A 17,014-nucleotide genomic window follows, 5' to 3' on the forward strand; every position below is an offset into this window, starting at 1 on the left:
TTTCCAATACACTCATGCCCAAGCAAATGCATTGTCTTACCCATACCATGTACTTGCTTCCATCTTCTCTTCCACCTGGCAACAGATCTTTGGTACCATTTAGAACAGGTGGGAAACTTGTGGTGCTCCATGTTTTGGCTTCCAGTATCCCACACCACTGGCTATGTGGGCTAGGGGTAATGGAAATTGTAGGCCAAAACATTTGAAAGGCAAGTCTTCAGGCTTCATATGAATCGACCTTATAATAATCCATCTAGCCAAATATTGTCTCTGGTAAGAGCTTTCCCAGCCCTGTGACCCTTTTAACTGGAGATGCCAGAAACTGATTAGAGATCTGTGTCTGAACTGTGTCTTGAAATACACATAGTATTTCAAGTATTATAGCAGGATGAGAGGAAATGGGCTTAAGATATGTTGTACCTAAACACCGCAGGGTAAGAAGGTATTGTGTTTGTCATCCACATTTATACAATGAATTTTGCCCATAGAGTAGAACAAGCAGCTGTTCCTACATATATGCAAAATCAAAAAGTGTAAGACACAGTTCTATCTTATGGAAGAACCTTGCTACAGACAACCCATCCTCTTCCTGTGGCTACTGGGTTATTCACATTTCTCACCCTCATCAGGCAAAATGCTACTGTATCTTGTTTGAGTTCTGTCAAAGCAGACTTTCTGGCTGCTGTCCTCTAATGGTCAGCACATTTATTCCATTTTTATGCTTTGATGCACATGAATGGAGTAAACTCAAATTTTATCTCAATTGGAAGGAACCAACTTTCTAATTCTCAGTGGTTGTGGATAAAGATTTAGAAATCACATATAGAAAAGCAGGGCTGCAAAGAACTTTCAATGGCTGCTATCAAAATCTCAATTACCTGCTGTTCTCTCCCATCTGCCTTCCCTTGCAAATGCCAAGTTCTTTGAATACTTGCATGCAACATAGCTTGCTTTATTTAGTGTATAAAATTTGAGTTTCCGTGCTGCAAAAATCAAGGATGGGAAAAGGAGGCATGAGAGGTACAGATTATCATGCCTCCCAAATACAATTAAAAGCAATTCTCCCTTTTATTGAATCTGCACACATTTACTACATTTCTCTTAGCAACATTACCTACTTTCCATAGGCATCATTTGTCAGGGCCTCTGGGTTACCACTTTCCCTTCCTAAACCCAAAGATGTAATACAGATATCCAATCCATAAAAGGTTGTAATACATCAAATATTTATTCTCTTTCATATGACAATGATATTCCTCCTGTCAGCAAGAAGCCACTGAAGTGATTGCAGGGTATACCAGGTGCAAAATGTTTGCATGCCATGTATGCAAACACTAGCCTGCCCACCTCTATGACTGTAAACTAGTTAAACTCACCCAACTCAAAACAGCATTACAAAATATTTACAGAAAGCAACCAAAACAGAACATAAAAACCTGATGATCAGGTATATGTGTGTAGTAGATAATTTACCAGTGTATTCTGGTACCTCAGATGTATTCCTCCTCTTCACTAAAAAATAATAAAAAAGACAACAGGCTTTCCACAGGAGCATTCACAACCAAACCTTTCATTAAAGGGCGGGTAAGGTGAGTGTGCCCCTCTTCCACTCCCTACAGTGGTCTCTCTCAAGTTTGATCATACATTAACTGGGATGGGGGACTATTCTCTGTTATGAAAGGAGGAGCTTGTCAACTGGATGCCACTATAACATGGAACCCCTGCCCCTAACGCAGTAGTCTGATCTCATCACAGAAGACATTAAGGATAACTGGAACAGATGGTCACAGTAGTCCCTCCATTTCCTTCATGAAAGCTTCATACACATCATCCTTGGTCTGCACAGAAATAGGGGCAGAAGAACCAGCCTTCGGAGTTGCTTTGCTTATCTGAACAGAAGGTTCATTGTCAGGTTTCCGCTGGCTGGAGGTAGTTGTGCCCTTGTTCTCTCGCCGGACCCGCAGAGCTGTGGGCACAAAGCGGGTGATCTCAGCCTTCGGGTTGGTGATCTGTGGCTTGGCGCTGATTGTGGCTGTGGCTTTCTTCTCAATGGTGGCTGCGCTGGTATCATCCGCCTTGGGGCGCTGGATCAAACTGGGAGGAGCACTGAGAACCCCAGGATTTGGAATGGGAGCAGGTGGGAATAAACCAGGTGGAGGCACCAACGGAGGGCGCAGCATGCCTGGACGAGGAGGTGGGATACCTGCAGGAAGGAAAAAGTTATCCCTCTGATCTTTGTTCACGAACAAGACAAGACAAAAGATGATCAAGTTACAGCAATACCTGGGATAAACTGAATTTCCCTTAAAAACCTCCCTTTCACAGAAGTTCATTTCTATGCTAACTGGATGTGCACACATTGTTGAGTCTGTATAAAAATCCAGATATTTTGATGCTGCATAAAACCTCGTCCTGTCTCCCACTGAAGTATTTTCAACATTTAAGCTTTGACTGGAGGCATAAGAGACAGTAAGAATACCACCTTATTAGATCTTTTGCCTGAATTACTGGAGGAGCAAGAGACATCCCAATGCTAGATTAGAACATTACCTGGAGGGGCTGGAGGTGGCAGACGAGGTGGGGGGCCCCGTGGAGGAGGACCAGGTGGCAGGCCTGGAGGTGGCCCAGGTGGAGGGCCTGGAGGGCGGCCAGGGGGAGGTCCAGGTGGCAAGAGTCGTGGCAAAGGCCCGCGCAATCCAGGCAATCCAGGTGGCCGGAGGAACGGAGGAGCCCCTAAAAGTATTTACATAAAAACATCTTAGTTTACTTCCGAAAATGAGAGGTACTTCAGTGCCCTTTGCCAATTACAGTACTTGTTTTCTCAGCACTCCGATTTAAAATGTTTTTTAAAAAAACCCACCTTGCTTAAGGGCACTAGAGCTCAACCCATGAAAACAGTGGCTAAATTTTAATCAAAATATTCTGCTTTTCCTTCTGAATGTTCTCACATTTACAAATGCTAAAAACGTACAAAACAGCCAGCCAGCCGGTAGCTTCCTTACATTTCCAATCCTGCTAGGTGGCTTAACAAAAAAAGCTGGATTTCAGCCTGAGGTAGAAGACAGCATTGCCCAGGCAACGATGGTATGGCATGAGAGCTCCATTACTTGGCGAGTATAGTAAGACTGCCTACTGTCATGATTCCCAACCTGGAACCCCAAAGCAAGACAAGCTTGGGATTGTGGACACTTGAGTGCTCACCTGGAGGAGGACCAGGAGGAAGACCCGTAGGTGGCCCTGGAGGCCTCAAGGGTGGCGCCGGAGGTGGCCCAAGTGGGGGTGGCCCTGGCATGGGAGGTCCCTGCATCTGAGTTGGAGGAACAGGCTGAGGGGGCGGCTGCTGCTGCTGCTGCTGGGCAGTTTGAGAGGGTGTCGATGATGCGGTCTCTGCGTGGGACTCTTCTGTGCTTTGCTGCTGCGGTGTATCCTCAGCATCTGACTCATCGTCATCATCGTCATCTTCTTCTTCAGAATATTCTTCTATCTCTTTGCCTCCCTCAGGAATTTCCTGACCTGCAACAAAAGAATGCAGGCTCTGCTGTTTTTAGTATTCAGGGGCTTACAGGCTGCACTCTAACAATAGAATCGAACAAGATGAAGCTTCAGGAAAGAAAAGGCATTTCCCTACAATTAAGGAAGTTGTCTTGCAGGTTAGAAGATCACCACAGAACATGACAGAATTAGATGCTTGGTAAAAGAATAGATTATTCTGAAAATTCAGCACTCAAGCCCCTTTAGGCATTTCCCCCACCTATTGGAAAGGTGATGCAAACAATTAGCATCCCTTTGGGACATATAGGGTAAAAAAATGAAGGAAGACTGCCATAGAGCTCTCATTGCTAAACTAAACATGAGAGTCACAGTTTTTGTTACATAAATAGCAGCCAAAGGGATCATTGGGCAGGGGGAGTAGGTAAGGGAAGTTTACTAGCTATTTTTTACAAGATATTAAACAATGAAGAAGGAATTAGATGCTCAAGAGGCTAGTGCTAATGTAGATGAACTGAAGTTGTATTCATCAGGTATGAGGTTTAAAAAATAAACAGCACAACAAGACAGCCCACCATGATTTTTGTGTCACTAACATCAAAATATAGGGAGAAACTGTGTTGACCAAATATAGCATCCTACAACTCCTATCATTCCTAGCCAGCCCAGTTAATGACCATGCTGGCTGGGGAGAGTTGTAGCCCAACATATCGGAAGGGCACCAAGTTGGGGAAGACAGGTAGGGTCATTCCCATAACAGCTGATGATACAATGAATTTGCCAATCTTTTAAGATGCCACCAATTCTGTTCTAAGTGTCATTAGTGATGAACATCCAAGCCAAACAAGTGTAATTGCTTTCTATTATGAATTTAGCTACATTTATCCACAGCCAATACTTCTTTTAAAGACCCTTCATTTACGAGAGCTTGTTCTTAATAAAAAAGAGTGGACATAAAAAAAATCTGGAGATAAAACCCACTCTGACAATTTGTGAAAGGAGGACATGTAATAAAAAAAACTTTTAAGACATCAAGGACATGGTTGGTGGACATGTGTTCTGCTTTGAAACTGCAAGAAGTCCCATGTTATTAGACAAGTCTTCTAAGCAAAAGCCCTGATATTACTTTCATAAAACACTCAAACCTAAAGTCCATCTTCTCAAAGTAAATGACAGGGATTTATGAATCATGAAAATTGGATATTTTTGATGTCAGATTTTACTGTTCTAGAAAACAGTAGTAAAATTTTCATTATTAATTCCATAATAACATACATGTTTTAAAATAAAAAACACACTTGGATTTTCATCAATCTATCACATCTACTGTGCAAACTCCCCTAAAATTAGAATCAAGTTTATGGGTTATTCTTGAAAAATTGGTCACAACTAGCTTGTGGATTCAACAAATGGGGTACCTCTAATACTTGAAGTTCTTTCTATTCCAATGATTCTCAATATTGCTATTTTAGGGGCAACGACAGAAGCAGATTGTGGGCTTTTGTCAGCCCACAGTGTCTCTGGAGAACACATCCACACAAGCCTCCCCACAACCAGGCTGAGTAAAACATGGGAACATCTGGTTTTTTTCCCCATCTTTATATTAATTTAGCCAAAGGGTTGTTGACCTCCAAACTCCTGAGTTTACATCTACTGCATGCAGGGAACTAGTAGGAAGTCACTGCTTTATCATAAGCAGCTGATAAGCAAGGAGACCCATCATGCCAGCTTCCGATTATAAAGCACATACCAGATCCTTAATGCAAATTCTTAAGAATATCTTTCAGAGTTTGTTTTCTAAGCAAGCCGACGCCTGTAGCTTGCAACTACAAATAAAAGAGAAGAGGCAGGATGAGAAGAGATGAGAAAAATTAAGGCTTCTTTACCAGCCATCCGCAACATCATGGCCTGAAGCGGAGTGAGCTCCTTAAGGTTCTTTTTCTTCTTTCGTGATTTTCCAGGTATGTCAGCAAACCGCACGCTATGACCTGCAGAAGCATGTGTCTGAGGGTTAGCATTTTTATCAGCAATCACAATTTTTATCAGTTCATGTTTGGGATGCTTTAACAGTATCTAATATCCCAAGAGGCAAGCAGCTCAATTTTGCTGCTCAAGGATGGAAGAGCTACCCACTTCCAAAAGAGCTTTACACACAATCCCAACGTTATTTATTAGACCTTACTTCGTAGAATGTTGTTTCTTCTAAGACACCAAGAGACAGCTGCCAGCCTAACAACCCAAAATTATTATTATTAGCAGCTATTATTTATAGAGTTCTAGGCATTGTAGAAAGAGTTACCACTAACACAAAGGCTCTGACTGCAGGCTTACAATCTAATAGGCCTGATACAAAGGGAAGAGGAAAAAAGCAGGTTCTGACATCAACTCTTACATAAACTTACAGAATTGTTAGAATGACCAGGTGGAAAAGCCACTAAGGGAAACAGCTCTGGTTGCTCCCAGCCAAGCCGACAGAGCAGCATGCCCCTTAATGCGGCCAGGAGGGACACACATCCAACTGATTGCCACCAGACAAGTAAAATAAAAATGCATAGGAAAAAAGAGGGGCTGCATTTAAGGAATCATTCAGATGTGGTGAAAGCAGGTTTCCATTCATGCTTGTTCTCCTGGCTCTGTTCAAAGACAGGGCATTTTGCGAGGAGTTCAGTGATGGAGGTGAAGCAGAGCTACTGCCCAACCCGAGCCCACTTTCCTAAGAAACGTACCCGATTTCTTGTCTTCGCCCCCCTCCCGCTCGGCACCATCGTCGTGATGCATGAACTCGTCCCCTTCGCTGTCTGCATCGCTCCTGTCACTATCGCTGTCATCAGTGGTGTCGTCGTGCTTGTCCTGATCCATATCCTCAGGGTACCCCTCATCTTCACTGGTACTCGAAGCTTCTTCATCATGTCCTCGTGGACCTGAGAAGTTCAGACATGGAGCCCCACCGGAAAAAATATCAATACAACATGCAACACGTTCAGCTCAGTTGGCCTGTAAAGCCTTTTAGCCTGGCCAACACAAGAGGGGCTGGGGGGAAAGAGGACAATCGACACTTCAAGCCTACCACTCTGACCCGTTGCCCAAAGCCCATGATGCTATTATCCAGATATACATGGAAGTCAAGTGGGATAGTTAGGAAATACCGGTTAGCACTGTTCAGCACAGACTCTAGGATTTCACTGAGTACAACGGGGCTTACTCCCATATAAGCAGATATAGGATTGCAACCTTAGTTCCTAAACCTCTGGGCTAGTTCAGGTGATACAGAGGGTGTGTTCGGACAAACACAGCAAGGGAAGCAGCCATCGTAGCTGCTGCCCGCATGTGCGACCACTATTCCCCACACTAATTGACATGTCGTCCGAACTCAGCATGCAGCACAGCAGGACAGGCTTCATGTCCACTCTACAACCACTATTGTACATCATTGGTTGTAGGGTGGGTACGATGACCTGCGCAGCACACCAGGTTCAGAAGACACACCAACCCATGCTGCAGCAGGGGGAATAATGCAAATGGCGGTCGCACACGTCGGGGGGGAGCCGCCACAATGGCTGCTTCCTCCGCTGCGATCGTACAAACCCAGTCAATGTCTGCATCAACATTCACTGGCTCTCCGATTGCCCTCCTTTGTTTCCCAATTGGATGTTTTCTTCCATCAACCCATTGATTGTATTGACATAACTGTGTCTTTCCAAACGATCATAGCTGATGTGCTTCTTATATAAAGGGCAATTTTTTTAATGATAACCTTATTATTCCACTTGTACAATGTCATAGCATCAAATCTAAAGGGAGGAGGAGTGTTTTTCAAATAGCATGCCTATTCCAATCCTAGGGAGCTAGAAATAGTTTAAGCATATATACAATCTTGTTTTTATACTGTTTTTTTATGTTTTTGATGGTTTTTTAATTTTTTATACTTTTAATGTTTACCATTTTTAATTGTTGTAAACCGCCCAGAGAGCTTCGGCTGTGGGGCAGTATATAAATGTAATAAAATAAATAAATAAATAAATAAATCTTGTGTGCGTACACACACTAGAAATGCCGTGTGCATCCTCCATGCCTCAAACATTCCTTAGCCCTCTTGATGTTGAACATATTTAAATTTGCTGGGAAATTCCTATAATAGGCTTCTTTTACAATGTGCTTGACTTTCCTCTCCTTAAACTTTTTAGACTTCAGAACTAAAATTATTTCTCTAGTTCCCCACTTTCAGCATGCAGGAGAGAGGGAACATGCAATATGGTCAGAAAAAAACCCATTTCCCCATGCAATGGTAACTGATGGGGAGAGAGGGTAGCCATTTACCTGTCTCTGGACTATAAGACACTTCCTCCTCTCTTCTCCGAGGAGCCATTTCTAGGGAGAATCCTACTTTACGAGCATACATCTGCAAGACCTGAGGTGGAGGCGGCCCCGGTGGAGGTCCAGGAGGCTTCCTGCCTGGAGGTAAGCGAGGAACACCATGCCCAGGAGGAGGAAGAACAGAAACAGGCCGGACAGGTGGTCTAGAAATAAAGTTTTGAAAAGTACAGTTAAGGATTTTTTAAAGTTCTGTGTCTGAGCTTCTCCCTGCCCTCCACAAAGCATGCTACAATCAAGTTTGATGAAGGATTTACTGAATGGACCAGTTTGCCTTGAGTTTGCGTACACATACCTCATCTAGCACAGCAATTAAGAGCAGAAGCATTCACTTCTGTTTTCAACTAATCACAGTTTGCTGTTTTCAAACCAGGAATTGTACTTAGTGTTAACTACGGTTTATTGAAGCAAACCAAAATCAAGTTTACTATCTTTTATTAAAGTATGGATTCAAAGAGGCTGGAAACTAAAGTTCACAGTAACCATAGTTTGTCTGTGTTCAGATATAACAACAAACTACCAGCTACATAGAAGGAGGAGAGGGGGAGTGCATGAGCTCAAGAAACAGAACTAAGTTGAAAACAGAAGCACATGCTTCTGGTCTCTTCGCATCTCCATGGAAGGAGGAGAGGGGGAGCGCATGACCCCAAGTCTCAAACATGTAATGCTAAACTGGTCCAGTGGCTTCAGTAACAGATTAGACCACGGTTCCCTGACCTGCCCCTTCAAATCTACCAAAAATCATGCATTTTTTTATGTTCAAGAAACAAATGCTTTCACAGAATAACATGCAGGTCATGTTCAAAACATTCACAGCTGAATTCAAACAAAGTAATCAAAATAAAATAAAGCAGCAGCAGTAGAATTACTTATAAACACCTCAGAGAAGAAAGGTTTTAAATAAGGCTTAAAAGGGAAAGCAAAAGGTGTGCCAAGAACTGAACACCACAAAAAGAGGAAAACCTTATCACAGAGCCACTTCATGCTTTACATCTTTTAAGGTGATGGCAAAAGAAAATCCTTTACGCATAGCAACACTCCACACAAGGGGTAATATGTTTGCCAGCTTCATGCTGTGCGAGCCAACAAAATGGCATGGACAGTTTTCAGCAGCCCCCCACGTGGGAACTGTAAAATATGCACAGACCGCATAAAACATAGAAGGTAAAAGACAACAGCGCTGTTTATCAATTCATTTAATCCCAACTCCTACAGTTTGGAATAGGCAAGGGAAGGAGCAATATGGAAAAGGAGCTGCAGTTATTATGCAGGAGGAAACTCTCTGGGATAGGATCATGCTTCATTACTAGCCAGCTCCAGAGAGCTGGAACCAGCACTGGCTGGGCTGCTGGTACAGTCTCTGGCTAGATTATCTACAGTCCAAGCAGCACCATTCCACTGTATGTAGAAAAAAACAGCTAACAAGTACATAGATGATACTATAGTTAAACTACATTTAAAAGCACAAGTAAAATAGCACCTAGAGCCTACTTTTAAAAAAATTACAACTGCAACGTAGGACTCTAATCCGCACACCCCAAGCCCGTTAGAAGCTTCCGACCTCTGCAATGGACCTCCTTCTTACCCGTAGGCCGATGTCTTTTTGAGAATCGAAGGGGGCTGGGCTCCAGGCAGGGGGATATCCTGAATGAGGATGTTCGAAGGAGCATGAGGCATATCTGGCAGGGGGATACTCTCCACTTCAACGTGCTGAGCATTCTGCAAGAGATTAAAATGCTCCCGAGGTGAATCTTCAAGAGGTGGCATTGTGTGCTCTCCTCACTTGTCTAAGACACTATGAGACATCTGTAAGTTGGTAAACCACTCCAAACTCCATAGGGCTATTAATTTGGGGGCAGATTAGTCCAGAACGTGACTAAAACTTAATAGTCAATTCCTCGTGCTCATATAATTTTGAAGCATGCAGTTCATTTAAAAGACGTCAGTGTAAAAGAATAATTTCCTCAGTAATACTTCTTGTATCAAAGCTTGTTTAGCTTGTACAATTTTGGCCACGGCATTATCCCTATGGTTGGTGTAATTCTGAAGAAGCAGACAGCAAAAACAGGATTAATTCACATCGGTAGCCTGTTTAACCTATTTGAAAGAAGCTTATGTCAATTCAAAAAATACGGTTGAGATTTGTGTTTACATTTTGTGATTCTGTGTTTCTACAATTGTATATCATTATTCTAATGTGTACTATGACTGTTTATGGTTGTTTATTATCTTATATAAACTTTTGTTTGATATAAGTGTTCACCCCTTTTTTTAGTATTTTTAGTATATTGTATATTACTATAGTAGTTGTGTGCCTTTGGCTGCTACAGCAGAGGGACAGCAGGGTCCACTCTAATGGTTCAGCTGAAAACAACAACCATTCTTCCTGAACAGTCTCCATTCCAGCAGCCCATTATAAAAACAATTATGCAACTCAAAAAATTGGTGTCTGAGTTTGCTCATTTTGTCTTCCCTCCTGCGTTGCATCTGCTCAGCTGTAAGCCTGCAGGCAAGGGCTGTCTCGCTGTTAAAAATAAATAAATCTGTTACAGCACTTAGCAAATTTTAAGGAATAACAACCACCACCAAACAACGGCACAACATTTAGTTTCCCTGCTAAGGCTCAACTCAGACACACAAACAGCAGGGAGACTGCCTGTAATGCAACCATGGGAAAAGAACATAATGTGTCAAGCTACACGAATGAAGTCGTCCCAGTCCTTCCAACCATCCCAATGAAACCAGAGAAGGGAACGGTTCTGTTGTGGCTCAAGTTGCCAAAGCACACGGGAAGCTGCTTCAGAACAGCCTGTTTGCCATATGGAGTCTAACCCCCTGCTCAATGCAGAAATCCACCTTAAAGCATCCCTGACAGGTGGTTGTCCATACCACCTTTTGCATGCAGGGTTACCGGGAAGGCGCATGCTGCACACCCAATAAATAACTCAACGCAGCAGGGTTGAGAAGCAACTAAGGAACTGGCCTCCCACTGTCTACGCATAATCAGGGACTGGAAAGTAAAATTAAACTAATGTGTTCAAAAGAAACAAGGAGGGCAGATACCTTTACAGCATCAAAGTACTGACTGAGCTGAGATCTTTTCTGCTCATATTCCACTTCTAGCTTGCGCAACTCCTTGTAGATGTCTGGATTCTCCTTCTCATAGAGTCGCAGGATACGCTCAAAGGTCTCACGCAGTTTCTTGCGCTTGTCTTTCAGCACCTTTTCATTGAGCTGTGGCTGCTGTACTGGGTTAAACTCTGATCCAGCATTACCAGGATTAGGACAACCATGTGAAAGAAGATTTACAAGGAAAAACTGCATTAGTTAGTCACTATTTTCCCCTTTTCCCACTATCCCAAACTGTTAACAAATGTGCACATGCATAAGGAGTTCAAAAACAGAACTGTGAACAGCTGAAGCAGATTTCCTTCAGGATGCTAAAAGAGAACAGAAGCCAGGACGGGAAGACTAGAGTCCTTCTGTTTCTGCCTTCCTACTGAAGCGCCCAAATAAACCACTCCATTTCTTAATACAGTTTTCTCTCTTCAAAGACATTCTGGCAACTACAAAATACAGCTGGAATCAATCATTTGGAGCCCATCATGCCATTGCTCAGAGCACATTATTGGTTTCCGGTTCATTTCTGAGCACAATTCAAAGTGTTAGTGCTTGTTTCTAAAGCCCTACGTGGCTTGACACCCGGAAACTGGAAGGAACCCCACATCAGTCTGCTCATGAGTTAAGATCACCTTTGGAGGTCTCCCCCAGGTAACCCTGTCATTTAAGGCAGTTTGCAATTGGAGACAGGGGGCTTTTCTTTTGTAGTACCCCCCTTTTTTTGGGGGGAGGAACTTTGAGGTTTGCCTGACAGCACGCTGACACCAAGCTAAAACCTTTTTATTCTCACAGGACTCTAACAAAAATTAAATGATTTTAATTGCTGTTCAAATTGCATTTTAATGAATTATTCATGTATTTTATTTATTCATTTTCTCTCTTTTTATCTTTTGGAAGCCACCATAGAACTGTCGTTGAAGGGTGGTATATAAGTCCCTTAAAACAAAACAAACAAACAAAACAGGCAAAAATAGCAAAAAAGGTTTTTGCAGTAAGCAGCCACTTTACTGTATCTGAGGGAGGGCAACCTGCAGACCTGGAGCCGCATGCGGCATTTGGCCTAACTTCACGCAGCTCTCAACCCAATTTCAAAAGCCCTCTGCATGCCATCCGTTCATACCTACGGGAAGAGAGATCTCTGCCTTCTCTGACAGAACGCTACATGGGAAGTAAGAAGGAGAAAGGAAAAAAGGGAGTGGCCAAAAACAGAGTTCCTCGAGAAGATAGACCAATATTTGTCCACTGAATTTGTAAAGCGAAAAATATTCAAACCCACCCATTTCATCAAGTTTTTCCATGTCCCGAATTATTTGCTTGGGATCCTTCATCTTTAACACTGCAGCTCGCACCATCATACGTTGCTTCTTGTTCTGAACTCACCAGAAAATAAAAGCAGGACAAAAAAAATCTTACATTAGGCAGCATCTATAAGTCATCATCAAATAGTTCCAGTTTTCTAACTTTGATTTTTATAACTTCTAAAGTGAAAACTCAAAAGGATTTTATATTCAGATTTTAAAAGTACTATGTATCTCAGTGTGTGTGTGTGCATGTTTGTATTGACTATAGTCTCTGGTTTTGTGAAGTTCTACGTCATTTGCTTTCTATTGTAAAATGTTTCTCTGTATCCTATTTCTTTGATCAAGCAATGCATAGATCCAGGGTGGGCAACTTGTGGCCCTCCAGATGTTTTGGCCTAAAACTCCCATCATCACCCACCCATGAACTATGTTGGATGGGAGCTGAAGGCCAAAACATCTGGAGGGCCATACGTTCCCCACCCCCGGCACAGATACTTGTACTGACAGATGAGAATAAGGCAGTTATCCACTAAGCAAAGCTGAATACATTTAATTACAAAACATTAATCACACCAAATCCAGTGTACCATTTTTCAAACTTTATGAAATACTCGGACAAGACAACTGTTTTAGGTAGGAAAACATGCATCAGCTAACAACAAGACATGCAAGTACTATATGAAGACCTCCTCCATTTATGTTAGGAATATAGCAAATAAGAGCACAGGGTTGTCAGACTCTTTATTTATTTATTTATTTAGGCAATGATCTCTCACCTTCTTCAGTTCCCTCTTTCGGGCCTCCTTGCCTGCAAAGATACAAACAATCTGAAAAAGCCAATCAATTTCAGACCTAGTACTTGCAAGCTTTTGGGCTGCAATCCTAATGGCACTTCCTAAAAAATAAGTCTCATGGAACTCGGTGGCACTTACTTCAGAGTAAACCTGAAGCCAGGATTTATACCGTACCAGCTGTTAGAATCCATTTAAAATATAACTAGTAGAATCAGGTCATTTTTATCCAGTGAAAAAAAAATCCCACTAATTACATTACATTCCTGCAACACAGAGATAGCCACCATGCAGGAAAATGCACAAACACCAACATTATAACCAACTTACACACTGGCAGTGGAAAACACTCAAGCACTACTTTAGATATTAGCATAAGTGTTTTTTCATTCATGGCAATTATTTTTGTGCAGAAAAGTGTCAGAACTGGACCTTAACCTTGCAAGGTTAGGCTGTGCCATTCACTATCATTGAAGGCATCTTGTTACAATATTAAATCGCTGTCACAGGTATTATAACTTTGCCCAATTTCTAGACATTGTTTTTATGTCAGCCCTTGTTAAAGAGCCCCCATCACCCTCTTGAAATGAAAAATGAATGGATTTTTAGCATGGGATAACAAACAAACAAAGTTGAAAAAATACCATCTTTCTCCTAACTGAACTTTACATCAAAATGCCACCAGACTCAGCTGAAATGGAGAATCCCAGCAACTATCACAAACGCTCCACTTACAGATTGACACACACACAAAGTTAATATTTCTTGGAAATGTGGTCTTATTGGAGCAAATCTGGGTGATGATGTCTTCAGGAATAGTAGCAAATTAGACTATATAATCCAACATGGCATTGTATTATAACATATTGAATTTCAGTTTTGGAGCATATTGCAAACACATGACTGGTTTAGCAATGGATCTGGTAGTTTTGTTTTTTGCTCTTTGAAAAGTATAGTCTCATAAAAAGATTTCAAAATGGTTCCTCATTTATTAGCAGCAGCAAGATTCACTGTAACAATAATGGAAATATGTACTTTCCCTTTTTATATTTGAATGGCTATTAAGACTTTGGAATATTGCAAAATTGACAAATATAGTTAATGTTTGGGAGGGTAAACAGAGAGATAATGTTTCTTCAAAATGTTTCTTCCACTGCTCTTCCTGCACTGCTGGCTTCAGCCCAGCAGGGCATAGGAATCTTGGAAGCCCCCAAGTTTGGAGGTTTTCAAGAGGCAAAGACGCAGTCCATAAGACTGCAGCCTTATCATCTGAAGACATTTTGATTTTTGCAGATACAGTCAACTTGAGGCAACTAGATGATGTATGGAAGTGCATTGGGATTTAACTATAAAGAAACCATAGATATAAATTATTCCAATGAAGCAAGTCATACAGATTTCAAGTATATATCTATATTATGACTTTGTCCAACTAAAATTACCACCTTTTTTTTTGCTACTAGGAAAAAAATCTTATTTATTATCACCATCACTCCACTCACTTGTATTTCTACACAGCCTTAATGTCTTTTACTGGCACTGTTGAATGCTTAACTCATAGCATATTGCAGAGCTTGTAGCCTAAACATGTATTAACATGCTACAAGCTTTCAGCCACGCATTTCCCCTACACTTACAGCCATACTTTAAAAAAAGACTTTCAGGAGACTTACGAGCTTGGTCTGTCGGGTTCATGAATTTCCCACTCTTGGTGGAAGATGTGGATCTCCGCCCCATTTTGACTGCTTATTTCTTTTACTGTTCCACTGGGAAAAAAACTAGACCAAGGAGGGGGAAAAAATCAGCAACGAGTAAGTCATTCTATTTCCTCCACCCATCCCTGCTCCTTCTCCACACCATTGTGGTTACAATTTAGGACCTCTGTAAAGTATTTATTTATTTATTACGTTTTTATACCGCCCAATAGCGGTTCACAAAAATTAAAACCACAATAAAACAACCAACAGGTTAAAAGCACAATTACAAAATACAGTATAAAAAGCACAACCAGGATAAAACCACGCAGCAAAATTGATATAAGATTAAAATACAGAGTTAAAACAGTAAAATTTAAATTTAAGTTAAAATTAAGTGTTAAAATACTGAGAGAATAAAAAGGTCTTCAGCTGGCAACGAAAGCAGTACAGTGTAGGCGCCAGGCGGACCTCTCTGGGGAGCTCATTCCACAACCGGGGTGCCACAGCAGAGAAAGCCCTCCTTCTAGTATATCTCATCATAATTTCATCAGACTCATAAAGACAAGCTGCTATCATAAGACATGAAGATCACAAATAACTACACAATTTCTAGGAGTGTAGCTCTGTTAGTGTTCCCCTAACTGGTTTCAGAACATTGCCATTCCTGATGTCAGATTTGTACCCAATATTCACTTGCATAGAAACTGGCCTGTTTGTTCTATGTAGAATGCAACTGAGCAATCATAACAAACAATGGTACATATCGCACTAGAAAATGAGCAGATGTATAAACTCCTGATGTTGTGGATGGCATTACTAGGTCCTGTAATAGTGTTCCCAGAGTAGATATGGGGAACATTTCAACCTCTCAAGACAATTTGACGAATGACCTTAAGGCAGCAATTCTTGAACAAAGGAATTTTAAAGACAGATATCAATGAGAATTGCTGAAGTACAATTCATCAAAAGAATCAACTTTATTTTCTATTGTTTCAATAAGGACAAAGGTTGATTATGATTTTTTATCATGCCACATACCCACTTCACCATTACATGATGTCTGTGTTGTCAATCAACAGGTTTTGTAAATGGCAACTGTTAAGGTAATCAAGTCTATGCTTTCTGCATTTCAGTTTCCTCTGACAAACTTTACATCTACACACACTTACCACGTGTCTATAAATCTACCAATGTGAGGTTAACACTTCATGCATCTGATGAGGTGGGTAGTGTCCATGAAAGCTTATGCCAGAATGGTATTATACTATGCACAAGGCCCTTAGCTGAAATAACCAAGTGTTATGTTCTTCTCTGATAGATGATTGCTCAGCTTTAACAGTTTAACAGGGTTTGATCTGCTTAGGATTAGGCCGCTGTGCTTTCAGGCCATCAACACAGCACAGCTGCAGTCTCCAGTCTATCAGCAGCTCTTTGTACCCATGAAGATCCAATTTACGCTAACCTAAAGTATTTTTAACTCTGGAAAAGGGGTGGAAGGTGAATGAGAATGAAAAAGAAAAAGACGAGCAACACAACAGAAAGCTGCAGATGGAAAACGAAAAGCACTGAAGCCCGGGAAGCGGGTCTGCAGCTTCTTCGTACCTCCGCTACGGAGAGGCTCACAGAAAGAGGCTCTTCCCACCTCACCCTTCCGTTACCTGGGGCCAAGGCCGGGGGCTTCAAGCGGGGCAGCGAGCAGGCAAAGTCACGTAGTGAGATCCTCGCAGGATCCCGCTCAATTGGAGGTGCGCGAGGGAACGAGCCGGCGCCTCAAGTCCGCCCCGGCGCAGCCCCCTTCTTCCCTGCACGGCGAGCGAAGGGCCCTACAGAGCCCGCTCCCCGAAAGCTCTCGCCTGCGCCGCCATCTTGGGAAGCCGCACGATCTCGCGGCAACGACAGTAGAGACGGCAAAAGGCTAGACTGGCACGTAACGCGCGTTTCCGGCAAAATGAGAGCCCCGTGGCCATATAGACTTCCCATTGAAGACTCATACTCAGTTCCTAATTCTCGGGTTAATTTGGAGGCCTGTTGTTGTTGTTGTTATATGACAGAGACGCCCATAGAAAACAATAAAGAAATCCAGGATTTTAGCGCACCTAACTACGATACGGCATTGACCTATGAAGGCCCACACAAAAGGCAGCAGCAAAGACGGGAGCTCGTGTTCTTTGTAAGAACTCATTTCGTGTGACAAATCCGGGTTTTGTTTTGGGTTAATTCAATCCCGAACTTGTTGAACGCATGC

At 42.1% G+C, this 17,014-nt stretch overlaps 1 protein-coding gene across 3 annotated transcripts; it reads right to left on the reverse strand.

The window, feature by feature from the left end:
• Window positions 1-1,209: 1,209 nt before the first annotated feature.
• WBP11 (WW domain binding protein 11) lies at window positions 1,210-16,629 on the reverse strand. 3 transcript variants are annotated; one of them, XM_063133671.1, is made up of 12 exons: window positions 16,428-16,629; window positions 14,746-14,850; window positions 13,058-13,089; window positions 12,257-12,350; window positions 10,924-11,120; window positions 9,446-9,579; window positions 7,807-8,006; window positions 6,216-6,410; window positions 5,376-5,477; window positions 3,202-3,513; window positions 2,551-2,733; window positions 1,210-2,203 (listed from the first exon to the last, which is right to left on the reverse strand). In XM_063133671.1, exons 2-12 carry the CDS (start codon window positions 14,807-14,809, stop codon window positions 1,785-1,787), a joined length of 1,932 nt encoding a protein of 643 aa, XP_062989741.1. In that variant the 5' UTR covers window positions 14,810-14,850; window positions 16,428-16,629; the 3' UTR covers window positions 1,210-1,784. The 3 variants fall into 3 exon arrangements, with proteins under 3 accessions (XP_062989741.1, XP_062989743.1, XP_062989744.1); XM_063133673.1 differs by having other exon boundaries at window positions 16,412-16,434; XM_063133674.1 differs by lacking the exon at window positions 16,428-16,629 and adding an exon at window positions 16,372-16,389.
• Window positions 16,630-17,014: the final 385 nt, after the last annotated feature.

The sequence above is a fragment of the Elgaria multicarinata genome, chromosome 9 (assembly GCF_023053635.1).
Source record: "Elgaria multicarinata webbii isolate HBS135686 ecotype San Diego chromosome 9, rElgMul1.1.pri, whole genome shotgun sequence".
Classification (NCBI taxonomy): Eukaryota; Metazoa; Chordata; class Lepidosauria; order Squamata; family Anguidae; genus Elgaria; species Elgaria multicarinata.